Source organism: Aulostomus chinensis, chromosome 17 (assembly GCF_037954235.1).
Source record: "Aulostomus chinensis isolate RoL2024-O1b breed Wild chromosome 17, RoL_Achi_v1.0, whole genome shotgun sequence".
NCBI classification, from domain to species: Eukaryota; Metazoa; Chordata; class Actinopteri; order Syngnathiformes; family Aulostomidae; genus Aulostomus; species Aulostomus chinensis.
The window spans coordinates 23432659-23458473 of record NC_141336.1 but is presented as its reverse complement, the minus strand read 5'-3'; the positions used below and the strand labels follow the sequence as shown (position 1 = coordinate 23458473).

General features: G+C 47.1%; 3 protein-coding genes and 1 long non-coding RNA gene across 11 annotated transcripts in view; 2 read left to right on the top strand and 2 right to left on the bottom strand.

Moving 5' to 3' along the window:
• The window catches only part of crybg1a (crystallin beta-gamma domain containing 1a), a 43854-nt gene extending 35633 nt beyond the window's left edge, over nucleotides 1–8221 (top strand). For 2 of the 4 annotated variants that reach the window (XM_086181880.1, XM_086181878.1), the window contains 14 exons: nucleotides 100–226; nucleotides 328–363; nucleotides 1192–1352; nucleotides 2161–2287; nucleotides 2725–2870; nucleotides 3536–3662; nucleotides 3743–3772; nucleotides 3854–3966; nucleotides 4354–4486; nucleotides 4580–4719; nucleotides 5450–5573; nucleotides 5663–5821; nucleotides 6687–6849; nucleotides 7339–8220. In XM_086181880.1, the coding sequence (XP_086038006.1) occupies nucleotides 100–226; nucleotides 328–363; nucleotides 1192–1352; nucleotides 2161–2287; nucleotides 2725–2870; nucleotides 3536–3662; nucleotides 3743–3772; nucleotides 3854–3966; nucleotides 4354–4486; nucleotides 4580–4719; nucleotides 5450–5573; nucleotides 5663–5821; nucleotides 6687–6849; nucleotides 7339–7427 (1675 nt within the window). In that variant the 3' untranslated portion in view covers nucleotides 7428–8220. Of the gene's footprint in view, nucleotides 1–99; nucleotides 227–327; nucleotides 364–1191; nucleotides 1353–2160; nucleotides 2288–2724; nucleotides 2871–3535; nucleotides 3663–3742; nucleotides 3773–3853; nucleotides 3967–4353; nucleotides 4487–4579; nucleotides 4720–5449; nucleotides 5574–5662; nucleotides 5822–6686; nucleotides 6850–7338 lie in introns of all 4 variants that reach the window. The other 2 variants (XM_086181877.1, XM_086181881.1) reach the window with 2 other exon arrangements.
• rtn4ip1 (reticulon 4 interacting protein 1) lies at nucleotides 8126–15572 on the bottom strand. The gene is made up of 9 exons (XM_086181889.1): nucleotides 15021–15572; nucleotides 13869–14020; nucleotides 12976–13044; nucleotides 12135–12259; nucleotides 11819–11867; nucleotides 11374–11510; nucleotides 10984–11167; nucleotides 9302–9394; nucleotides 8126–9142 (listed from the first exon to the last, which is right to left on the bottom strand). The coding sequence occupies exons 1-9, from the start codon at nucleotides 15271–15273 to the stop codon at nucleotides 9017–9019; spliced, it is 1188 nt and encodes a 395-aa protein (XP_086038015.1). The 5' UTR covers nucleotides 15274–15572; the 3' UTR covers nucleotides 8126–9016.
• Nucleotides 15571–21396, top strand: qrsl1 (glutaminyl-tRNA amidotransferase subunit QRSL1). 2 transcript variants are annotated; one of them, XM_086181887.1, is made up of 12 exons: nucleotides 15589–15702; nucleotides 16186–16247; nucleotides 16381–16540; nucleotides 16612–16710; nucleotides 16790–16886; nucleotides 16979–17140; nucleotides 17218–17393; nucleotides 17860–17972; nucleotides 18946–19138; nucleotides 19509–19626; nucleotides 19723–19928; nucleotides 20232–21396. In XM_086181887.1, the coding sequence occupies exons 4-12, from the start codon at nucleotides 16701–16703 to the stop codon at nucleotides 20426–20428; spliced, it is 1272 nt and encodes a 423-aa protein (XP_086038013.1). In that variant the 5' UTR covers nucleotides 15589–15702; nucleotides 16186–16247; nucleotides 16381–16540; nucleotides 16612–16700; the 3' UTR covers nucleotides 20429–21396. The 2 variants fall into 2 exon arrangements, with proteins under 2 accessions (XP_086038012.1, XP_086038013.1); XM_086181886.1 differs by lacking the exon at nucleotides 16186–16247 and having other exon boundaries at nucleotides 15571–15702.
• LOC147246844 (uncharacterized) lies at nucleotides 15958–23716 on the bottom strand. Of its 4 annotated transcripts, none has more exons than XR_015109673.1 (5): nucleotides 23417–23716; nucleotides 21450–23288; nucleotides 20171–20379; nucleotides 18597–18665; nucleotides 15958–18108 (listed from the first exon to the last, which is right to left on the bottom strand). It is a non-coding gene; the product is annotated as an uncharacterized LOC147246844 (long non-coding RNA). The 4 variants fall into 4 exon arrangements; XR_015109674.1 differs by having other exon boundaries at nucleotides 21450–21591; XR_015109675.1 differs by lacking the exon at nucleotides 21450–23288.
• Nucleotides 23717–25815: the final 2099 nt, after the last annotated feature.

Sequence of the window (25815 nt, the reverse complement as noted above, 5' to 3'; positions counted from 1 at the left end):
GCCAGAAGATGTGGAAAATAATTTGACCTGTGTGTTTGTGTGTGTGTGTGTGTGTGTGTGTGTGTGTGTGTGTGTGTGTGTGTGTGTGTGTGTGTGTAGCTGGCTTGTGTACAGCGATCCTGGGTTCGGAGGTTTTGTGGGGGTGCTGGAGGTGGGCGAGTACCCCTGCCCACAGACCTGGGGCTTCCCTGAACCCTTCATTGGCTCTCTCAGACCCCTCAGGATGGTAAAACACCTGGACTGTATGACACACAATTGCATGCTCCTGTAGTAATGTCTCACTCTGATCAACGTGTGTGTGCGCGTGTGTGTGTCTCTTTCTTACAGGGAGCGATACGAGTGGAACATCCTCGAGAGGCCAAGGTTAGAGACGATTAAATCTGCCGTGTTCATCACACACAGTTACGCAAGCTTCGTAGGACGGTTGGGAAAGGAAGCATCGTCATGATGTGACAGGTTCCGTGAGTCAGGCGCTTCAAGGATAGGCTCATTGATCTGCTGCTGTGATTAATTCCTTTGAGGGTTTGTCTGTATTATATGTGGAATTGGGAAATTAAGGAGCTTGTTCCTGCAGGTTTGTTGCCTGGTGAAGGAATCACTTAGAACCTGGTTGCAAGCAGGCGTATAGATCCAGTCCCTCAACCTTGGAGCAGCTCTGAACAAAGAGCAGATGAGATTCAGTCTTCAGTCTTAAACGTAGATGAACCATCATGTGACGTTCCTGCAGCAGGAACGCCCTGGCCTGCTGACACGGTCCCGGTGGAGCCTTGTAGCTTCACCTGGAATATCTCCTGCCTGGTACCGCCATCTTAACGAACCAATCAGGACCTTATTATAACTGCTTTTCCGCCTCCCAACAGTAATGTAGCTCCTGATTGGTTCTTATAGTTGAAGACGCTGCTTGTGGAGAGTAGAAAATGGCGTCTCTGGGAGCAACAAGTGGTGAAGTAATTAGGATACACGCAGTCGTTATTGCAGAAAACAACAGCATATGAACAGGAACGTCTCTCCCTTCCATCTCTGTCTCACCCCTCCATCTGTCTCACCCCTCCGTGTCTGTCTCACCCCTCCATGTCTGTCTCACCCCTTCATCTCTGTGTTTCTTCCCTCCATGTCTGTGTCTCACCCCTCCATGTCTGTGTCTCACCCCTCCATGTCTGTGTCTCACCCCTCCCTCTCTGTCTCATCCAGGCTTTAGTGTTTGAGAAGCCCAACTTTGAAGGAGAGTGTTTCGAGGTGGACGGGGACCTGTACAACCTGGCTGAGGAAGAGGATGAAGAAGAAAGAAGCACAGGGGACGGAAAAAAGAACAGACCCTCAACAGCGGCGTCTCTGAAGATCCTTGGTGGCCTGTGAGTATCCGCCATGCTTCATGAAAGTGATAATCTGATAAATGTTTAGAGTTTGAAGTAGTGTGCTGACTACTTTTATCAGTGTTAGAGCCTGGGATAGACAAATGTGTATTTTCATTTTTCACATAAAAAAAAAATTGGAATGTTGAGTATTAAGTTGCAAATTGAAGCAAGAAAAACACCAAATGTCTTATGTAGAGGAACTGGTGTGATTGTACTTCTGAATTTGGTTCAGCAGCAGAGTCATTACTTCTCTTTTACTGCATAAACATAGTGTGTTAGTAAGTTTAAGCGGTGATTGTGCAAAAAAACAATATCTGGTCAGAAAGAGAAACCGCAAAAACTCTGAAGAGGTGATTCTCAAAATGGTGGTCAACTTTGACTTTCTGAATTCTTTTTTCTGGAGCTGGCATCGGCTTAAACCTCCACATTTTGTCTTGAGTCTGCACATGCAGCATGTGTGTGTTTTTGTGAAGCCTCCTCGCCAGTCACAGCTGCAGGCCGGAAGCGTCATGTTTCCAGGTCGTCCGTCACTTCCTACGCGCATACAGCCAATTTTTGTTGTGAACGTCCACTGAGATTTGCACATGACCTGAAAACATTTTAGTGGTCAAAGGTCACTGTGACATCCACACATATAATGTGTAGTTTTTCCTTGAACCTGGTCCTAATACTCTCCCATGTATGGATGTTTAAGCTTGTGTAAGTTCTAACCCAGCATGTGTAAAGTATCACATGCAGTAGTTTTCTGTCAGACGTGGCTCAGATTTGTGTGAAATACTCGTTTTATCTCCGTTTTTGGTTCTAGCTGGGTGGGCTATCAGGACGCTGACTTCGAGGGTCAGCAGTACATCCTGGAGGAGGGGGAGTATCCTCACTGCAGTGACTGGGGGGGGTCTGAGGACGGCCTGCTGTCACTGCGGCCCGTCTGCACCGTGAGTATCACCCCTAGACTAGTAATCAGCAGCAAAGATGCTTCCAGACTCTCACTGGGATTCAGACTGGAAACCTGCCCCTGGATTCAAAACCGAAACCTTCCTAGAATTCATCTGTGAACGAGCTGAGAGTGTGATGTCATCTTGGGTGAGGAGCACAGATCGCTGCACCGATTGTGTAGATATCAGGTGCTTCATTCATCCAACAAGACAACATGGAACAGAGAATCAGAACAAGAGAGATTGAATCAGCAAAATATACAAGAATTTAATTACAGTAAAGACAGGAGGAAATGTACAGTTAGAGACTGTATACACAAATTCTTCCTGAATCGCATCACAAACATTTCCTGTTTTTCCCTGGACGCTGCATTCTTCAAACGAGAGCGCTGGCTTTTCCTCCTCTAACGGTTGAACGGTGTTATGATCTCTCCAAGGATTTCCTGTCGCCACATGTTAAATTGTTCAGTGAGCTGGACCTGGATGAGCTGGGCCTCAGCGTGGACCTGGTGGGTCCTGTCCTCAACATGGAGGACGTCGGCTTCGGAATCAAATCCCAGTCCGTCGACGTGATGGGTGGAGTGTAAGTCACATATTGTTTCAGTTTCGAAGGAAAACAAACAAGTACACAAAGGTCCAGCTGGGCAAATGCAGAAGGAAACATTTGATGCTGTTGTGCACATTCTTGTTGGTCTGGGCGTGTGCTGCTCGCCTTACATCCACGACTAAGACTTCTGTACACACCCACACACACACACACACCCACACACACACACACACAGCCCTCAGGACACGGTTCTCAATGAGCTTGTGATCTGTTTGTATAAATGATATTTGAAGTTGACAAAGATCAAGTTTTCATCTCTCGAGGGTTAGAATTTAATTTATCGACTGGATCTCAAGATGGACGACGTAACGGCTCACGAGCCTCCGTCTCGGGCCTCTGGATGGAACAAAAACCTCAAAATACATTTGTCTCAGAGGTGCTTTTAGTAGTTTGACTCTTCATCTCTGTAACAAGTTGCGTTTTAGTTGCTCGTTTGATGTTATGAAAGAGGGTGTGACTTCAGCTTTGGACAGCTGCTCTGAGCCGATACATCCTGAATTATTAAATCACACACAGACAGACAGAAAACAAGAGTTGTGTATAATTGGGTGTAAAAGTGGAGGATTTGTACCTTGAGGGAAATCAGATGCCACTCGTCCTACGCACTTCATCGGATAGTAACTGACCTCCTTCTGTGACAGATGGGTGGCGTTTGAGAAGCCTGGGTTCAGCGGCGAGCTCTACGTCCTGGAGAAGGGCCTGTATTCCAGTCCCGAGGATTGGGGGGCCCAGAACTACATGATATCATCCATACAGCCCGTCGTGAACGTAAGACACTCGCAGACTTTACAAGAGCTTAACAGGTACTTAATAGTTGTTCATGATGCTGCTTCCTGTCTGTCCTGCAGGACTCGCTGCTGGGGACACCAAGGTTCAAGGTACCATCTACTCTTTTACGTAGACCAAATGAGCCGTTGAACCAGGTCACTAAGGTGTGTTCGTGTGTGTTGGGTGCACAGGTGCAGCTCTTCTCAGAACCAGACTTCCAGGGAAGACTGGTGACTCTGGAGGACAGTGTAGCAGCTCTGGATGAGGACTTCCTGCCCAAGTCCTGCAAGGTCCTGGCCGGCAGGTACTGAAGCATCAAACGCTGCTGGACAAAAACCGTTAGCGGGAAAACTGTAGTTCAAATAAGCTGTGAAAGAGTGAATCTTAAACTCACATGACTGAGGTCTCCACTGATACAATTAATAAATACCAAGTATTGTCGGTGTGTCACAGCCACGCGTGACGTTGCCGACATCGTGTAGCCGAGTTTATTGGCTGCAAACCAGTCGACTATTTGCAAACGTCCAGTTTACTGCTTGATAATTCAGTGGAATCTAAAAAAGCGAGGAAACATCTTTTGAAGACGAAAGACTCAAACACTTAAACTGTGAATTTAAATTTGCATGGTGTGTGTGTGTGTGTGTGTGTGTGTGGGTGTGTGTGTGTGTGTGTGTGTGCGCGTGTGTGTCAGCTGGATTGCATATGAAGGAGGTCAGTTCACAGATGACATGTACCTCCTGGAGGAAGGAGAATACCCCAACACAGAGTTCATGGGCCTCCTGACCACTGAGTCCACCATCCGCTCCATACAGACAGTTGGATATGTGAGTGTGTGTGTGTGTGTGTATGTGTGTGTGTGTGTGTGTGTGTGTGTGTGTGTGTTCATACAGTGATTCCAACCCTGTGTTCTGGTCTAGGAGTTGTCTCTGCCCTCCATCGTCTTATTCAGTAAGGTGGGCTACAGAGGTCGCAGGGTGGCTTTGACCCACGGAGCTGTGAACCTGCTGCAGGCCGGCTGGGGTGAACAAGTGCGCTCCCTGGTGGTGGAGGGAGGAATGTAAGTCACTTCACTTCTTGGCTTTTTCCACTGTTGTTACCTTTGATGGGTCCTTTATAGGCCCAGCCTGGAACTCATGTAACGTCTAGACCGTCTCAGGTCTGCTTGTCCCTAAGAGCTCACTGATGACTGATTGCGAAGACAGAGCGTTCTCACTAAATATTGTCACCACTGATATTTCACTTCAAAAGATAAAACTATTTACAGGACTACACATGACAAGAGCCACCCAGTGGTTACAGGAAGTACAACTAATATGATAAACACTCGAATTGATATGTGCAAAGGTGTGGTATCTGCAACATTTACATGTATGTTGTTAAATTGTAGAACATTATTTTTTTAAATAATAATCAGCCTGCTCAATATTGATTTCCTATTCACACCTTAAATTGTGTGTGATTCTACTTCACATTTATGTTCTTAAACCCAGTTTAACAAGCGCTCTACGTATAAAAAGGATTGGATGTAAAATTACAATCAATTAAGTGGAGCTCCCGTCCACGGGTGGGTGGAGGAATGCAACAGCACCAGAGGAGAAACGGCTGAGGTGTCCATCCTTTGACGGGCGCTCATGAAATTCCCTTCAACAGTGTGAGCTGAGCTCCGGTTTCATCGCCTCATTAAGAGCTGCACGCTTGCCAAAGATGGGAGGAAGCAACAAAGTCAATAATGAAACACAGACGTCTCGTATTTTTACCTGCAAGCTGACAAACTGCTTTGTGTCCAGGTGGGTGTTGTATGAAGGCAGCAACTACCGCGGCCGCCAGGTGCTGCTGCAGCCCAGTGAGGTGGGCGACTGGTGGGAGTTCAGTGGGTGGCAGCGAATTGGGTCCCTGCGTCCAGTCCTCCAGGTAGACACTCGCTTCTATACGAAGCCTCGTACGTGAGCGTTAAAACCTGAAGGACGTTTATCATCATGACGCACGTCTCTCATCAACAGAAACAGATGTGCTTCCGCCTGAGGAACAGCGAGACGGGATGTGTGATGTCATTAACGGGGACGCTGGATGACATCCAGCTGATGAGGGTTCAGGCTGTGGAGGAGACCGGGGGGGTGGAGCAGGTCTGGATTTACAAGGACGGGCATCTCACCTGCAAGGTACAAAACTCTCCTGGTGCTGCACAGAAGCAGTAACACACCTGCGAACACACACACACACACACACACACAAACGTCTGCTGCATCTGAACCCTGTTCAAAGCCACTGGCATTGACAAGAAAACGATTCTTTTTCATGTCAAAAATGAGTTCAGCTCCTGCAGGATAATCAGGAGTCAATCAACAGCAGGAGGAAGAGAAAGAAAAGGGGAGGGGAAAGAAACTGAGATTTGCGAGATCAGCAAGAAGGAGGAGAAACTTCACCCACACACTGACATTTGTGCTCACTGCATAACACAACTGACATGGAGCAAAAGCCTGCAACCAAGATGGATGCAACCTTGCTGCTTCTGAAGATCCATCCATCCATTTTCTATCCCACTGATCCCTTAATGGTGGGGGGGGTGGAGCCTATACCAGCTGGCATTGGGCGAGAGGCGGGGTTCACCCTGGACGGGTCGCCAGTCCGTCACAGGGCCATCAGGAGCAATTAGGGGTTCAGAATCTTGCTCAAGGACACTTGGTCACCGGGGGATCGAACCAGCGACCCTTCGGTTGCTAGACGGCCACTCTACCTCTGAGCTTGTAAAGATAAAGAAATCTTTTTTATCCTTCTGTACATGTTTGTTTTACTTAACTCAAACTGCGTTTATCACATCCATGTAGACACTGGACATATTTCGCTCTATCATTTACATTTATGGATATATTTTTGTTTCTTTCCTTTTTTCTCTATATTTCTTCTCGTATTTCAAACTTTTGTACGATTGAACACGTTTCGCTGCAACCTGTAGCACGGAGGATGTTACTGTCAGTATTAGTTGTGTAGCCCCGCCTCCACCCATCACGTCCTCTCTGTCCTCAGCTGGCAGAGGAATGTTGCCTGGAGACCAGCGGCAGCGTGGTGATGGCTGGCAGCCGGCTGTGTGTTTCACCGGAGCGCGGCAAAGACAACCAGCTGTGGAACATCACTCCAGATGGTCTGGTGCGCTGCCACATCAAGCCTGACCTGGTCCTGGAGGTCAAAGGTCAGATAAATCTGTCTTGCATATGATTAAGTTCAAGTGGCTTTTTAACAGGGTGGGAATGAATTCAGCCTCTGATCTGTGATGGATGTGCATGCTCTGTTGCAGCAGCGCCATCTCCTGGTGAGTTGAGGATTTGCAGTGGTGGGAGTCACTGGTTGCTCTCCAGATGTTGTTCTTTTATAAAATAATTTTTCCTTGAATCACCTTTTACCCGTAGAATAAATAATTACATTTTATTTTTTCTCTTCCACCATGATGATCGGATGCTGTATGAAACGAGCACTTATGTGCAACTCAAAACAGATCTAAAAGTATTAAACTCAATTTTGCATAATCCTGTTAAATGCAGAAGAAGGAAATTAGATTAACTCGTTTGATGCTATCAAGCCAAGAGGCCTCGTGTCCTTGTTAAAATTATAGATGCAGTGCAGGAACATTTGGGCTCTTGAATCAAGTGTGTGAGCAGGTTTGTGTGTGTGTGTTTTCCAGGAGGCCACCAGTATGACAAGAGCCAGCTTATCCTCAACACCTTTGATGAGAGAAAACTGAACCAAAGATGGTCCGTGGAGGTCCTGTGACCTACTGAGAGTCGACTCGTCCAGAGGCCCCCGACAGCCCTGTGACGCAGCTCCGCGATGACACCGAGCCCTGTGACGCAGCTCCACTGTGGAACACTGAGAGGCTCTGAGAGGTTTTTTTGTTTGCACAAACACTGCACTCCTTGGTAGCATTGTGTCTCTCGTCGAGGGGGGCAGCATTTGTAAATTAACCTCTCGTTTTTGTTTAAATGTTGTTTTCTATTTTTGGAATTAGCGAGAAATGTAAAAAAATATTACTCATATTTACCACCCGATACACCAAAGACCCCACCCACTCTCCTCCGTGTATCTCAGCCCTGTTTTAATGCTGCAAAACTCTTAACTTCCTGGTACTTTTCTACCTGATGGTTTCACTGTTCTCTGATCAGCGAATATGAATGTACACTGTATATAAGTCTGATGTGCCTACATTCTGAAGATGTATTGACAGCTTCTACTTGTGTAATTACTGTAGGTAAAAGTATTTGTTGTATAGTTTTGATATGTTTTCTCAGCTTTATTGTGTGAGGTCATACATTGCACGTGTGACCGCAGTAGTGATGCTGCCCACTGCTGTAAATATGTGAATGGAAAAGAGAGAACTGTTACACGTGAAAATAACAAATGTGATCTCTTTATCGCGTCTTCTTCTGAACGTGCGTCTTACTTCAGGTTCTGACTCGATATCTGGGGTATCGGATCAGGACTGAACAGCGCGGATCTCTAGTTTCAGCTTCCTCTGGCCTTCAGCCAGTTTATTATAGCTGACCTCTGTGGGTTTGGTGCTGTGGTCAACTTCTGTCGCCAGAAGCAGAAACACAAGTGAGGCGTTCTCACCGTCGGCATCTTGGAGGCGAAGATAACATGAACTCTTTTTGCATTATTTCTCAAGATCTTCTGTCATTTTGGTCACTATCTTAACGTTTATGGAGCTTTAATTTCTTTTTTAAAGGTTACTAAGACGGTGTAGCACAACGCTGTTATTCTATTAAGGCAAACCGACCTGCCAGGTTCACCAGCATGAATCCAGACTGAGGTCAATGAGTCCACCAGCAGTTGTCATTCATACTGTTGGAATGATTAACCCAGAGGTTCACGTTAAGCCCAGTCAGTCTTTTATTATACGTGGTTTTTCTCTCTCTCTCTCTCTCCCCCCTCTCCCTCCCCTCCTTGTGGAAGAGTTCAGCTGCTGTTTTACTTACTATATAATCAAACAAGGCTTCTTTAACTCTCACATTTCACTGTAGCTAAAAGAGAAAACATGATTTTATGGAATGGTGTTAAAAAAAATTCTATTTTTTTAACTAATAATGTCAAAACAAACCATCATCACAGCACCTCAGAGAAACCTCAACACCGGCTGTAGTCGGTTTTATTCAGCAGACGAGGGCTGCGGGCCTCTGATGTTCGAGAAGAGCTGAACCAGAATGATACTGAATGACAGTCGCAGCACACAACAGGAGCTGCTGTGCTCCTTCAGCAGTCAAACGTCGAAACCAACCATCCACACATCTTCTTTGCAGCTGCCATAGAGACAGTACAACGTCGTCAGTATTGTACAAAATCACACATTTCCCCCAGGGTCAGTGCTATGAGTCCTCTCTCCCCTTGTTGACCTGGACCACAGTCTTTCCTCGGGCGTGACCCTTCTCCACCTTCTCAAAGGCCTGAGGAACCTGTGAGAAGCTGAAGATCTCCTCCACCACCGCACGGATCTGACGGCAGGCAACAGAGGAGGCAATCAAGTCAGTAACTACACCAGAAACAGGCTGACATTTTTAAGAAAACGCCCACATTCCCCAGAGCCAGACTGCCTCAATGGATGTTAGTGGATGGGAGGAGTTAGCATACACAGCATAATTGTGTTAGCCTACCTGTCCTGCATCAACCATCTCCCTGATTTCATCCAAGGCAGGACCACTAGGTGCAAAGAAGCCCCAGCGGTAGTGAACCCCCCTCACAAGGTGCTGGAAGAAAACAAAGAGAACATTACAAGAAAACTACCCGGAAACAAAGGAAAACAGACGGCAGAGGTTACGCAACAAGACATGACGGCAGCGCCTGACAAGAGCCTCGTCTTCTTTTTTTTTGTTAGTCATATACTAAAAGAGGAACGTTGAAATCCTCACCATGCTCCAAACAGGATGTGGTGTTTGTGGCGGTGAGGCCAAGAACTCACTGGTGAGCATCAGTGTAAGAGTCGTGTGCAGAAGTACGTGTGTGGTAAACAGGTTGAGATACCCATTTAAAAAAAGCAGTACATGCGGTCAGTTCCCTTATTGAGGGAGAGCAAACAGTAACAAAACCAAAGCGATGTTTCCAGTTCGTGGACGGCAAAATGGAACACACTGAACCGGCTGAAACATCGACGATTAAGAAAATTACTATCATCGATTCATTTCGCCTGTTCTCAGTTAAACGGCTACATGCTAAAAATCAATCAATCAATCCCAAATAACAACCACCAACAGATTTTCACGACATCCATATAAGGATGGCTGGAGTCAGTGGTCCAGCAGTCTGCTGGAGAGAATCTGGAGACTTTACTATCATGAGGAACGATCTTCAGTCCCGTTTCCTGCATTACCTCATCTCACATCCTGTTTCACATACAACGGTGTTGCAAGGCAGTTTTTTTATTTGTAAGAAGTTCTGATGAACACGATGTGCGTGTTGTCACCACCCGGGTACGTCACATGGTACTAGTCGACACTCTGTACACCGTGGTTTAACTCCCAGGCTCTACTCGTTCTCCTGAGCACTACCAAACATGAGTCAAAGGGGGGTAAAGGTTACACACTTACGTAGACACATGATGTGTTTTTCTTTTCTGAAGCTGAAGAGTTAAGTGGAAGGAGTTCGAGCTGCACCCATGTGTAACACACAAAAGCCACAAATGCACACATGCAAGCTTTGCTCTGCAGGATTTCCTCCAACGGGCACATCTGACAGGATGCCACATACACTGAACTCCCAAGTGTGTGCGCGTGCTGCTTCAGTGACTTCAAGGCCTGTCATGTCGTGTTCTACATTAGGGGCAGTGATATGCACCTGCAGGGGTCCTTTGACCTCCTGTATGATGAAAGCGGCGACCAACACAAGCTGCTGCCTTCGTGAGGGCCAGCTGTTGATGGCGTTTATGGTATAAAATGCACGCGTGAAGGAAAACTCGTGTTGTAGCTGCACGTCTTTGGACAAAAAAAAAGTCCGGCTCCTCTGGAGGAGAGACTTATTTGGTTCCCACAACTATTGGAGTTGACTGTCTTGTCTTTGCAGGCCCTGCAGCAACACAGCAGGGGTGATGCAGGCGTGTGGTTACTGGTTAATAACAAACTGTGCACAACATATAACCACAAACATGACTGCTAAAAACAGAAGGAGGCAAGAACAGAGAAGTCCAGGCTTTATGTGACTTAGTGACACACAGAGGAAGCACAAAATGCAGAAATGATAACGACAAACTGGACACATCTTGGCACATGGAGGCTCATACGGCAGCGCATACTGCTGGCCTGGTTGAGTGTGTGTGTGTGTGTGTGAGAGAGTGAGTGACTACCTTGACGGCCTTGGTGGCCATGGTGGCAGCAGTCTGTATCATGCCGTCAGCGATTCCCAGCGTGTCAGTGTTCTGGAGGAAGGGTGTAACGAGGGTGACGTACTTGGCGCCGCTCCAAGGTTTAAGCAGATTGAGCGCCCAACGTTCTGTGTCCCCCCCGACGTTATCCAGGATCAGGTTGAACCTTCAGGTGGAGCGTGTCGGGTTGGGGAACAGAGGATGATGAGGCAGAAACAAAGTTAGGTACCAAAGAGGGTTACGTTTTTTTAATGAGCTGAAGAAAGAGAGCTGACTGCAGCTGGGAGTTGCCGTGGCAACAAGGGCAAACTCCAATTAAAATCCAATTTGAAATATTAAAAAAAAAAAAGCATTTGTGTCCGAGATTCTCACTTTTCCATGGCAGCAAGCGGCACCTCGACGGGCCCAGCAGTGTAGTCCACCACATGGTCGGCCCCCAGCTCCCTGACAATCCCCTCAGCGCTCTGGGAGCAGGTCACAGTCACATGGGCTCCCCAGGCCTTCAGCATCTGGTTAGAATTCATGGAGAAACACGAGCAGATTCTTCCAGGTTCAGGTCATTTGTGCTACAGCGTGTCACCACATGTTCAGGTGACTCAGAGGAGCAGAAGAATGTTTGATCAGCAGAGACGGCGCACGCTGAATACAACAAAATGTCACGTCTGTGTAATGCGAGCTGCAGTGTTTGGGTCATGACCAAAGTCTGCGGGTCAGCCTGAAACCTGACGGGACAAACGGCAGGTTATTTTTCACCTGATGAACTTTAAATGATCCCCAACACAAAATATATCCTCCTCCTCCTCTTCATCCATCATACCTGTATGGCAAATGTTCCCACGCCGCCGGACCCCCCGAGGATCAAAATCCTGGAGGAGGAAACATCCCAGGTATCAGAAATAGCACCAGTTCTGCTTTCTAGACTATTTTTGCACAGACTTTCCCTGTTAGGATTAATGTCAAGGCTTTAGCGCGTCAAGTCAAGTGAAGGGGGAGGGATCGTCTGAGCTGCTGCCAGACGCCCTGACGCCTCATTATGGAACAGGCTAACAGGGGCTAAGCTTGCAGGAGCACTTCAGGGTGGAAGGGGAACAAAAACAAGTGGGACCTGAGTGTGTGGTGCAGGGTTCGCTCACCGTTTCTTGGCACAGTTTTCTTTGGTGAGCCCACCGGTGTTAACAAGCGCCGACCAGGCGGTTGTCGCCACATAAGGAATGGCTGCAGCCTCCGTGTGGCTCAGCGCCTTTGGTTTGTGGGACACCTGAGCACAACAGTGTTCAGAACCGGCTGAGTCATTGTGAGAAGGCATCACGATGGGATCGCGACTACGTCCAATTTTGGCAAGTCACACCACACAAGGAGGGAAAAAAACATGGATTTGATGATGCTGATGTTCAAATACAGCACACAACTGACACTGATTAAGCTGCAGAAACAGTCGCTTCCAAGCCTGCTTCTTTGGTCAGAGAACAGAGACGCTGCTCCTCTGTGTGGGCAGGGGGGCGTTCATCCACCCACTGACTGCTCCTCGTGGAGGGGCAAGTTAGCATGCTTTGATGTGACTATGGTTGTGCATAACTGACTGTGAAATGACCGTCTGAAAGAACAAGAAACGATTATTTCAGAATCGGACACATAGCCGGACCTCACCTCTTAACTCTGGCCAACGAAACCAAACGTTGGTTGATGACAAGGAGAGAAACTGCTGCGACGAATCAAAGCCGACTTTGTAAGCGACAATGAAAATGTTCTGGAAAAGTCAAGATCCTGACTTTTACTTATTTATTTGGCAACCTTTGATAGAAGTATGCTAATCTGCCCATCCACGACCATTCATTATGCTCAGCTAACTGGCGGTCAGCTCGTCTGGGGGGGGGGGGGCGGGGGGGGGGGGTTCCTCAGCGTCCTACTGTCTGTACAGAGTTGGTGCATTCCTTTAAATACGTGCATGCAAGACATTTTCACAACCAACAATACCTCGTTGCCACTCAGCACCACAAACTCAGCCAGACTACCCTGCTTCCACGGCGGGATAGCGGCCCACACCTGAGGAAGACACACAGCAACGTAGAAAAAATAAGACACTCACAGAGAGAAAAACACCAATTCTGCATGTCTCTTTCTAAAAGAGGCTTGTACAAATAAATGATGGATGACTTCTTGATGTGCTAAACCAGCCTGCACAGAAAACTGGAGCAGCAGGAACCCAGACGGTTAAAACAACGCTAAATTAACCTGGAAAATCCTTTTTTTTTTTTTAATAAAAGAATAATAATGTACGCAGATTGAAGACAATTGAGGTTTAACTTAAGAAAACAAGTGAAAATTATTAAAACATATGAATAATAGAAGTTTGTCATGTATTCACATTTACTAAATTTAAAAAAGTGTGAGTCAGGCGAAGGTGGAAAAGTCATGTCATGTTTCTAAAGCAGGTTGCTTAATCCTGGCCTAAGTACCGACTCCAACCGGGACTGTTGCCTTGGCTGGAGGAACTAGGTCAGCCACAGCGCTCAGATACCCTGAGATGATGATGCTCAAATGGCATGACACACACACTCCTACACTGCCAGCTGCTAGCACTGCCGCACACTCACACACACGCCATGAAATTGAGATCCATCATAGCAGGGTTTCTAGTTTCACTGTTTTGTTTTAATGATTCAGGAATTGGAGGAGGAATTATCTGTCCTTTCTTCTCCCTCCTGATTACTTGCTTTTATGTATCCAAGAATCACGAGGGCGAATAAAATGTTTCCATAATCCGGGGATTGCTTGTATGTGATCGTGGGTAACTGTAATTTTATGTATATTTACACACACATACACATATATATGTATGTATGCGCCTCTGACTGACTTCCTGTTACCTCATCTCCTTCTCTGAAGTACTTGATGTCCAGGCCGCACTCCATGATGACGCCGGACACGTCCCTCCCCAGAGTCAGAGGGAACTCGCTGCCTGACTGCTTGATATTCAGAGGGTCTCTCTTCATAGACAGAGAGGCCGCACCATAGCCACCTGGGAGACAGACAGCGACTCACCTGATACATGCTGATTTAAAGCTTAAAACGTATCACCAACCTGCCAACCGACAAACTAATTTTACAAAAGACAAAGGGCAAAAAAAACCCAATGAAAACCCTCAGCCAGTGAAAGTGTCTTGCTCTGCTTTTGCAAGGCACCACAAATCCCCCACCTCAGCCTTGCAGCCCGGCTGAGTGGGAGTCCAGATGGGTTGAATGATTAATTCTTAGAAAAGAACAAAACCCAGAAAACATCAAACAAACCGGCTGACTGGAGTCGGTCTGGCTGCTCACCGCCACTCTGAGTCAATATTTTCCCCCCTCAAGTTTGGTTAAGCAGACAGGAGGGGAGCTCGTTACTTGCAGTAAACACTGACAAACAGAAAACATCCTGATAGTGAGTGGTAATACGGGGATTACAAAGTAAGAATTACTGGAAGAAACTACAAATACTGCGTTGCAGTCTATGTCTCATTGCTGGGTGTCACAGTGACTTTGACCTTTGACCCCCCACGATCCTTTCAGTTCATCTTGGAGTCCCAGTGGACTTCCATCCTACAGCGCATGTGAAGAAACTCCATCAAGGCATTCCTGGATGAACACTGGTGCGAGGCGACACTCCCAAGACCGGAACCTCCTCGGTTCATCCACATGTCCCAGTGGACGTAAGCACCAAATTAGAGAAATTCCCTCCCGTGTTTACGTGAGGTGCCAGTGTCTATTCCATTCATCTCTGAGTCCTAGTGGGGGCAGATTTAGAGAAATTCCCTCAAGGTGTTCCTGAAGGACCTCCTCGGTTCATCCACATGTCCCAGTGGATGTTGGTGCCAGGTTGACTCCAACTATGGCATTCACGGGAATCGGATGCACGGACTCAGTTCAACTTTGTGCATATAAAGTCTATTTATGAGAGCAGTGGAGTCAAATTCATTTAACTTTTTTTTTACACACACACACACCTAAGGTACTCAACACAGGGCTTGAGTGTCACTCACCTCTCATGCTGATATCGATCGGGTTCAGTCCTGCTGCAAACACCTTAACAATAACTTCATTGGGGTAATCGATGATTGGGAAACTGGCGTTGTTGGTGAAGCGCAGGACGTCATTGCTTCCATATTTATCTATGACCCAGGCGGGCATGACGGTCCTGCAGCTGCTGGAGGAACTGAACAGCCTGGACACGGAGGCGTGCACCCGGGGTGACTTACTGAGGTGAAACAACCACCTCCTGGGTATTAAACTCATTTTTTAAAACACTACAAAGCTAAACAGTCGCCACGCAAAACAATGATGAAAGCAGGCGCGACCAGCGTGACGGACACTGACTCGTTAGCGGCCGTTTGAAAACACAACTTACATGGTCACACAATCACATCTCGCCATTCTTTTACGAATCATCAAACAGCAAAGCTTTCCGTCATTTCCAAACATCGTCCTTGTCAGTGACATGCTACTTCCTGGCCGGACCGGCGTCCAGGTCGGCCCTCGGCCTCTCCACCAATCAGCGCGCTGGTTACTCAACTGCTATCCAATCAAACAAAGCACTGCTAGACCGCGGCGGTCCAAACAAACATGGCCGCCTATTGGTGCCGCACAACTTCCAGAAGGTTGACAATAATTTGACAAATTCTCTCTTGGAATATGATAAACATGCTGGGCCTGACAATAAGAGAGGTCGGTGCGATGACTCAGAGTGTTCGCTTGCTGCTTTTAGCGTAAATGATGGACAGTTTTTACGTAACGCACCGTTAAACATTAAAGAATTATCGAACAACCTGACAGGGAACTCGGATATTTTACCACTCCCGTCTATTTTTCCTGCATTTTTATTGCCAGTGAATCGATATATGTAGGACTCGCGTGGCTAACAGGCCCGCGTCGTCATCAATTATACCTGCAAGTATTTATAGCGTAATGCACTAAAAAAAAAAGTTAAACACGGGCATTTTAGCCGTTGAAGTAAGCTGAGAAGCATTTTAATGTATAGTGGCGCTAATGCTAACTGATGTTGTCTAGGTAACTGTAGGGTAGCATCATAGAGTGCTAAAGTAATCCCCCCTCCACTCAGGGAGGGGTTTTGTTTCTTACTGCTACTTGTGTTAGCGTTCATGCACAATGATTCACTTAACTCTTTAAATTGTGTTGTTTTTTTCTTAGTCAACCATTGGCCCCCGGGCTCACCTTAACTCTGAGCTTAAGTACTATCTACCACATCACCTGTGAGTGATAGATGAAACTGAGATTATTTCACAGGAATTTAACATCTTTCGGACATGATTTGAGAAACTGATCAAGATAAACGAGTGTTTTAATGAACCATCCAACTGGATAACAGTGACCATGTGATTCCAGGTGTCTGTGGCTCTCAGGGAGGGAAGAATCTCCCCAACAGAGCTTTGCAGGAAGTGTCTGCACCGCGTCAAGAAGACCCAACATCTGAATGCTTACATCACCGTGACGGAGGAGCAGGCGCTGAAGCAGGCACAAGAAGCAGAGTCCCGCCTGCTTGGAGGTGAGGACGTGCAAGTGTGTAGTTAATCTGCTCTGACTGGAGTCCACCATGTCCCACCTTGTCTCCTCTAGGCTCTTCCAAAGGTCCCCTGGATGGAATCCCCTTTGCAGTCAAGGACAACTTCTGCACAGAGAATATAAAGACCACCTGTGCCTCCAGGATGCTCAAAGGTCACTCCAGTGTGGGTCTCGTGTTTTCTCATAGTGTCTTTCATAACCAGGAAGAATAACCTGTCTCCTTTAACGACAGACTTCACTCCACCATACAATGCCACTGTGGTTCAGAAGCTCCTTGACCAAGGAGCTGTTCTCATTGGGAAGACCAACATGGATGAGTTTGCTATGGGGTAAAAACATTCTTTTCTATATCCTTCATATTTCTTTCATAAATATCTGTACAGATACAAGAACAGACTGAGAGTGCAGGATCTTTTCCCAGCTCGGGCAGCGTGGATGGGCTGTTCGGTCCAGTTAGGAACCCTTGGGGCTACGCTGCTCCCTACTGTGAACAGACCAGGGCGGGGCCAGACTTGGACTGGGTGATCTCTGGAGGGAGTTCAGGAGGGAGCGCTGCAGCCGTGGCCTCACTCACCAGCTACCTGTAAGAACAGACATTCACCTTCGTCGACTCACGCATATTACAAAGCAGGAAAACTCCTTTATTTCTGTTCCTGGCAGGGCTTTAGGTTCAGACACTGGTGGATCCACCCGTAACCCTGGAGCCTTGTGTGGTGTGGTGGCTTTGAAGCCCACCTACGGCCTCCTGTCCAGGCATGGCCTCATACCTCTGGTCAACTCCATGGACGTCCCCGGCATTATGACCCGCAGTGCCAGTGATGCTGCTCTTGTCTTAGGTTGGAAACTCATGACACACTTACACTTCAAGGTTAATTCGTAGTTCCCATCTGAATCCGTCGCGGGGTCAGGGGACCAACCTCGGCAGATTAAAGCAAGTTAGGGTGGTCTGTATTTTTGGCGTACCAGTTTTCGCTTCATATTAGATGTCAAAAGGGTTTTGTGGCTCCTGATGTTGTCTTTTCTGTGGTTATCAGGTCCAAAAGGCTCTTTGAGTGTGTAAGGTTGCCACCCCTGTCCTAGACCTAAGAGAGCCACTGTAAATGTTTCAGAAGTTTTTGTGCGGAACAGTTGTTTCAACACATGATTGACTGGATGAAGTGCCTATGACAGTGTTGACATTTCAAGCTGTAATCTGGAACTGTGTGTAATTTCATATGCGCCTCTGTTGTTCCTGTGTAAACTAGCTCATACATGTAACAGAGGAACCTGCAACTCCACCTAATCTGGGATTATATCCCACAGGTATACTCCAAGGTTTTGATAGCAGAGACTCAACAACAGTTACTGCACCCTCATCTTCTACAGAGCTGCCGGAAGACTTTGACATCAGGAACATCCGTATAGGCATTCCAAAGGTTTGCTGGGTCTTGGAATACACTCCTTGTTTTATTTCAGCATCAGTGACATCATATACCACTGGCCAATCAGCTGGAGCCTCACACATCCCGAACATTCATAGGAGAGTCGTTGTCAGCCGCCGTCAGTAAAATTCTGGAGAGCAAACGGAGAGCTCATACTGCCAGGGTCAACTCCATCCAATCCAAAAAAACAAACAAATTGGCTGTTTGGCTCCTCATCAAACTACGTCCCTCCTACAAGTTTTGTGATGTGTCAAGATTGGCCGCATCGCCACGGTAACAAAGTTTAACCGAAACCTCACATTCTTCACAGTAAGACATCACCAAGTTCTAAAGGTGGTTCTGACAACAGATGGGTTCACCGGGAGGAGTTCATCTAAATGTAAATACAGGTGATTTCCTGATTTCACTAGGTGGCGCTATGACTAATCCAACCCAACTGTAATCTATCGCTCCTGTCCTACACCCCTCCGCCGAGTGCGGTGAAAAATCCTCATAGTTTGTGTTTAATCCTGCTGATGCCACACACAAAAATAACCTCCTTGACTGAGGTCAAAATACCTTTTTGATTTAATCCTTCAATTATTTTATGGCTGTGGAGGTGTCCTGACGACTGCTTACCTTTTTGTTCCAGTCACGAATGTTTCAGTGTGTTTCTGCAGAAGCACATTTTGCTCTCCTCAACAAGACCTTGAAACCAAGAAATATAAAAGCAGAAATTAATTTGCAAGAAAAATAGTGAACCTTTGTTTTTATTTCAGAAGTCTCTGCAAACCATAATCAACACTGATTCCAATGATATTTCGGTTGAATGCAACATGCCAGTGACGTTAGTCGGTCTTAGCAACAAGCTCATACATACGTGAGCTTCTACTGTAACCTGAAAGGTTATTCTGATGCGTAGTTTGCATGGACACAGATGGTGATGATATGACGCCGCTTGTCTTTCCTGTCTGTGGATGTGTGTCAGGAGTACCACACCCCGGGGCTGTCCAACGAGACTGTGACACAGTGGAGTCGAGTCGCTGACATGTTTGAGAAGTCGGGGGCTCAGGTGGAGCAGGTCTCCCTCCCCCACACCAAGTATTCCATTGTGTGTTACCACGTCCTGTGCTACGCTGAGGTGGCGTCTAACATGGCTCGTTTTGATGGGCTTGAATACGGTACGAACCCCAGGTGCGATGTTTGGAGGAACACGGCAACTTCTTTGGAAATAATTTGTCATCCTCCCCACAGCGTAGAGAGCTGTGACCCTCACAGACCTGCAGCTAGTTAGCCTAGCATAATGAATGACAGTGGATGGAAAGTGTTAGCATAGCTCAGTCAGAGTCTCGATACTACAATCCCTTGTGCTTAGCTAAGTAGCGTTCAGCCTGTCTCTGTGGGTCTCCTGTCTGGGGAGGTGGGCATTTTAACTGTGGATGGATGGAATTTTGTTGAAACGAATGTGGGGGAAACGACCCCTCCCCCCCCAGTCCACCAGCATATTAGACGCTGATAATAAAAACAACTTGTCTGTTCTTCGTCTGCCAGGCCACCGCAGCCGTGTGGACACCTCCACAGAGGCCATGTACGCCTCCACCCGCCACGAGGGCTTCAATGACGTGGTGCGAGGCAGGATCCTGTCTGGCAGCTACTTCCTGCTCAAGCAGTAAGTCTTTGACCTACTATTCACTTTGCTGCCAGGTCTCATGATCTTGTTACTATCATCCAGGTCCTTTGAACAGAATCTCTGATTATTTGCCAGGAACTACCAGCGCTACTTTGTGAAAGCCCAGCAGGTCCGACGGCTGATTGCAGACGACTTCAAGCGCGTGTTCGGCTCAGGTGTAGATGTGCTGCTGACGCCCACCACTCTGACTGACGCGGCGCGGTACTCTGACTTCAAACAGGAAGACAACCAAACACGCAGCGCACAGGAAGATTTCTTCACCCAGCCTGTCAACATGGCAGGTACAGAAGATCAGGGAGTGTTCACGCGTGTGCAGGGCGTTAGAGGAATTGAGAACACGCAGCTCATTGGTCCAAACTTCTTTGAATTAACTGTCAAAAAAAGGCACTGAAGTGAAACAAGTCTTTGGGAAAAAGCAGATGTCTTCAGTTAAAGTGAATCAGGTCAAAGTGTAGCTGTGGGCTTCAGAGATGTTTGCATTGTGTTAAACTTTCTTCAGCCTCTTATCTCTCCTCAAACTAACCTTGAAAACCTAATCTTTTCCTTTCCATGAGCTGTCCTTCATCTCTTTTCGTCCACTCTAGGTCTCCCCGCCGTTTCTGTGCCAACCGCTTTATCAAGACGGGGCCTTCCCATTGGCTTACAGCTCATAGGTCCCGCCTTCCAAGACAAGAAGCTGCTCAGTGTAGCCCAGTGGATTGAGCAGAGGGTGGGCTTTCCCTCCATCAGTGACTATGGAGATGCAGGAATGACCAGAAGGGAACAGACTTCAGCTGCGTGAACACAGGCAGGAACTTCTGACAGGGTAAAAGAATACAGCCGCACACAACAGGAGAACGTGGTTCTGTGGTAAAGGAAACAAAGAGTCACACAGATTTATATCTCAAATTATATCAGGGAGGAGGAAACCGATGAAATGAAATGAAATAAATGCAAGTTGAATATCAGTAGAGTGATACGTTATCCTGTCAGCAAGTCGATTCACACACACACTGAGGGATTTACACCTCAAATCGAGACCGTGTACAAACTCCAGAATTTGACAGTTTTCTGTGGCAGTATTTTGAAATGTATTGAACCATTAAAGCTACAGAGGTCCACGTCTAGAAGTAGGAAGACAAACTGGTTTACTTCCATCCCTGAAGACCTCAGGAACAATTAAGTTGTGTCTAAAATAGTATTTTGGCTCAAGTAGAAACTTTCCCCGTGACACATGAAGGTGTTCAGTCGGCTCCTCCAGTTACAGAGCTGGAATCTGGCCCAAATTAAAGGTGCTCCACTGAGTGTTTACAGGTCTCAAACTAACCTGTTCCCCACTGACTTCAGCTACATGAAAATCCCAAGTCCTCCTCTGAACAGTTGATTCACTCACGATTGAAGCTAGCAGCTCTGCCTGGCCTGGAGTGTGTTCAACGTGTCAGTGCACCTCTGATATTTAGGTTCCTTGCAATTTGTTGCGTTCATGTGATAAAGTGGAGAAGTGCAAATATTAAAACCTGAAGTGAACTCTGACTACCGTTTATCACGAACCTCACTTCCCCGCTTGGTGCTGCTCACCAGCCCGTGGGCTCGGGCTCCCTGTTTTCCTTCTTGGTCCGTCTGTACACAGACGTATGTTGTTGTTTCTGTTTGACTAAAGTTAAAGTGTTTCCGTAAGCTAGAACTACAGCTGCTGTACGATTTCAGAAACTCATGCGGAATTGCAACATTAAAAAAGACAAAAAAATTGAACAATTCAAAATGTAAGGCTTGTTTTTTTTTTATGTGACAAAACTAGCGTTTTTTTATGAATGGTTTCCCACCTGTTTCTGCTGTAAATCCCTCATCGCTGCAGTTATTTCATGTCACAGCCGCAGAAACACAGATGTAATGCGTTAGCATCTGTTTGAGACCATTCCAGTGAGCTAGCATGCTCAGTACCAGGACCCTGGCGCAGAACGATACCTTAAAGGAATAATATCATTAATTATACTTGCATGCATCCTGCAGTGACTTGTGGAAATGGCTTCTGTGAAAATCCAACACAAACCAGTCAGCACCTCCAAATCCCAGCGAACCAATACTACAATTAGCATGCAGTTAGCATACTTGCTAATTTTGGACAACTCCTGCTGAGTGGTAGAAAGCTTCTTATTGGGAGCTCTACTGTATTTATAGTGCCTTCCCTATGATGGGCCTGGTTAAGACAATTGATAGTGGGATTATGAGGCCAACTGAGGTGTGTGTCCTCTTCCTCTGTGGAGATAGAGCAGGAGCGTTATCGCTTCAAGGTCCTGATGAAACACTAGTTCCTCTCTTTGGTAGCGTGTGGTTTTTCTGAGTGAAACATTGTTCGCTGCTCATGAGATGAAGATAAGGTGTCAGACCCGAGGTGTGTTGATAAAGACGGTAAACTATCAAGCAGCTAAACGAGACTGCAGAGGTTGTTGAGGACATACAACATCATCCCACCCAAGGGAAAATCGGAAATTATAGAAGTTGCATTCATCTTTCAAGATTTTGCTGAACAAAACAGGCAAGTCTCAACTTGTGCTGACCACATTTTAAAGTGGCCCCTTTGTTACAAGCCGCCCGGGGTCCCCTACAACATGTCAGAAAAGCTGCAAAATTCTTATTTACGCCACAGGTCAGAAGTTAGCACGGCGATGAGTTCCCTCGACCGAAAGCCGCTAAAAATAAACTCCATCGCAAAGGAAGGTTCAGATTTACACGTTTTGGTCGGTAAAAGAACCCTCACAAACATAATAACAATCTTCAGAAAAACAAGGCTAAAGTTATGCTATGAGCTGCTGTGGACAAACGACTTGGTCACAAAACCAGCTTTGCGCTTCCTTTTTGGGGTGACGGTGTTTGTTGAAGTCTCGTTTAGTCGCTCGCTACCTGCCGCTGATTTTAAGACACAGAGGCGTGGGAACCAGATGCTTTGTTCTGAGGCGTTTACCTTTGAAAACCTTCCAATATTTTGACACAGAGGGAAAGAAGAGGAGTTCAGCACTGCAAACACACGTCCTGGTTTCAGGACTCATTTCTGTGCCATTCGAGGTAGTTACATACATCCTTCTTAGTTTTAGTATTTCTCTCTCACACACACGTGAACACGGTGGGCCCACACCAGGCTCCTATTTCCTCTGACATTCTCCTCTGAGTCTGATGTGTGGATTTACATGTTATCCCCCTCTTCCGCTTGCTCAGTGCCTCACACCTGCTGGTGCTAAACAAATGTCACCCTCGCTCACTGCTGACAGAGAAGGACATGCTAATGAAATCTTGGCAAAGATTTCTCTCTCTCTCTCTCTCTCACACACACACACACACACTCAAAATATCTTCCAAAGCTCTGGTACCCCTGCATGGTCACAGGGTCCCAAAAGAACCCCAAAAACAAAGTTATAATTGCGGTGTTTCAGCTGGATAAAGAAGATGTGGACGATACCAGGTGATATTGACGCAGACTTTTTTTTTTTTTTTTACGTGTTTGGGGATGTTTTTCTATTAATATCCAGTGATTGACTCTTAGCAGGTTACATTTAAATCAAAACGATGGAAAATGTCATAATTAACCTGATGGAATGTGATGTGCATGCGGCGGGGGCGAGGGCACAGACACGTGGTGATCTCCAGTCGAGGTGTTGCGTGGCTTCCTGCTTAGTCGCAGTGGAAAATAAATATGTAGTGAAGAATCGATGGAGAGGAGAACACCGAATAATTCGTGTTCTGCTTTTCTTTTTCGGTGTTAGGAAACCCCAAGACTAATTGATTCAATTCTCACCATTTCTCAGGTTCCTCATTTGTACAGGATGCGTTCTCAGAAAATCACAACTTCCCTGAACTGTGCCATCATCTTCTTCTTCTTCATGCACAGTAAATGTGCTAAGTGGAGCGCAGAGACGCTCATAAGTCATTTCTTGCGAATATCCCTGTTACATTTCTCTGTTGCTCAGAATTCGGCCAGCAGCGGTTGTCATGGGAGCGTCGATGTCATCAGTCATCGACAGCAGTTGCGTCGCTGGCGGCGTAGTTGTTGAAATGTCTTCTTTGGTTGTTTTGCACGTAGGTATTTATCGCAGGCCTTTTCGATGTCTTGTAATTAATAATATTTTATGTTTATACAGGTTTAAAGACATAAAAAAAACTAATGATTTAAAAAAAAAAACTAAGCTTGATTAGCGTGGTATTTGCTAACATTCCACAGAATCGGTAGCACGCTAACATACACAGCAGCTAATGCGGCCAAACTACCACGGACGGGGAGTTGACGTGTAGCTGCCGAGGCTCAAGTTGGAAGTGTTTGCCAACACACCGATGACGCGGCCAGGTGACTGAGCTGTTGCCTGGTCAGGTTCATTCTGATATCACTAACATGGCATGAATGTAGTTCTTTTACTTTTGCCGCGAGAGAGTTTTTAATTATATACATGAATTCATGAGGAGGTGCACAGGTGTGCTGCTCCTCTGTGGCCTGACAGATCCACAGCCTCCATGTTCCAGTGGTCGTGGCAGCGGTGGCTCGTCGGTGCTTCTGATCAGGGCGATGGGGATTAGAACAATAGCTGCCACCAAGGAGTCACTGCCCGTCACTTCCCAGGCAGCCATTAAGCTCACAGCGGGCTTTGAAGCGGGATCTGCCGCTGTGCCACACACCGACGCACACGCCGCCTGCGGGCCCTACGCCCTCCTGGCACATCTCCCTCCACCACAGCACTCGCTGGAGGTGTAAATCTATGGAACGTCTGTCGGTTTAAGCTGATAAATGTGAAATAAAGAAGAATGAAGTGATTGTCATTGTGCCTGGACAACAACAAAATACACGTAAGACTTGAAAGCACCGGGGGGGGGGGGGGGCACAGACTTTGCTAAGTCTAACTTTTAGCATCTGGCCCTCACCCCTCTGCACGCGTCGGAGTGTGTGTGGCTGTTACATGAGGCGCCAGGGAGGAGAAACAGGATATTTGCATTTTACATGAAGACGCAGACAGACGTGTGCACTGGGATGAATCTATAATGTCCTGCGTCCAGCAGGCGGCGCTAGAGAACAAATGTTTTGATGTTGCCGTTTGACGCTTTTAAGGGAGCGATGCCATTTTGGTGTAAATCAAATGCTAGCAGCACCAGACGAAACTGTCCGTCTGTCTCAGCCCGACACCGTGAGACTAACCTGTGACTTAGATTCAGGACAGAAACTCGCGGTTTTCACTCGCACGCTTCACCAAGGTGTTACCAAGTAAACCGGGGGGGGGGGGGGGGGGGGGTCAAGGTAGGGGGTCGTTTTGGGAGGGTGGCGCCAGACCACTCGTCACGGTTTCGGCTGTGGTTTGTCGTGAGATTCTCTTTATCTGTTTCTTCCCCCCCACTTTGACGGCATGCAAACACCTGAACTCAGGTTTCGTCTTCAGGAGGAGATGGGGGGGGGGGGGGGCTCAAGTGGTCACAACCTGGCGGTCACCTGAAGGGGAACTCTACTCTCGATCACCTGACTGCACTCGGCTGGTATCAGTGGCCTCCCTGCTGGAATGTGGCTCCTGAACCTGGGACGAGGAGGACGTTAGAGAGTTGAGGGAGGAGGGAGCTGTAAGAGCGAGGAATGAAGGTATCGAGAAGAGGGGACAATACGGCTATTGTCATGTGATCAGGGTGGGATGTCATTCCCACGCAGGGTTTACCGTGGGGGAAGGGAAGACAGGTGAATTCCACCGGTCAAGTCCCTCACAGGTAACGAGTTTTTGATCGAAGCCCCGGCAGCAGCAGCAGGTGAACGTTTGAATTATTCACCTGCTCACCTCAGTCAATTATTGATGAGCCCTTTCTTTGTCAAGTACTTAAAACCTGGCGTTTACGGGCAGAGGGAAGCTTTGGCTGCTACGTTAGCGGCCGTTGGAGCTGCAGGAGGCCTTCTAGTCCGTTCAGTAAAATCAGCGTTGGCGCTCGTCAACTTGTTGCTTCCTCCTTTGACTGCAGGAAGCAGCAGGAACATCTTGATGCAACTGCTCAGGCACGATTTACAACTTAAAAACTGAAGTTTGGAAGGGAGTTGTGGTTCTGAAGTCACGTGCAGAGAGTTCTGGACGCTCTAACCGTCTCAGGCTCCTTTTTGAGGCAATGTGCAGCAAACACCCGCTCATCTTGGTGGGCGCTGGCCCACACAACGCCGCGAGTCCGCTTCCTGCCAGA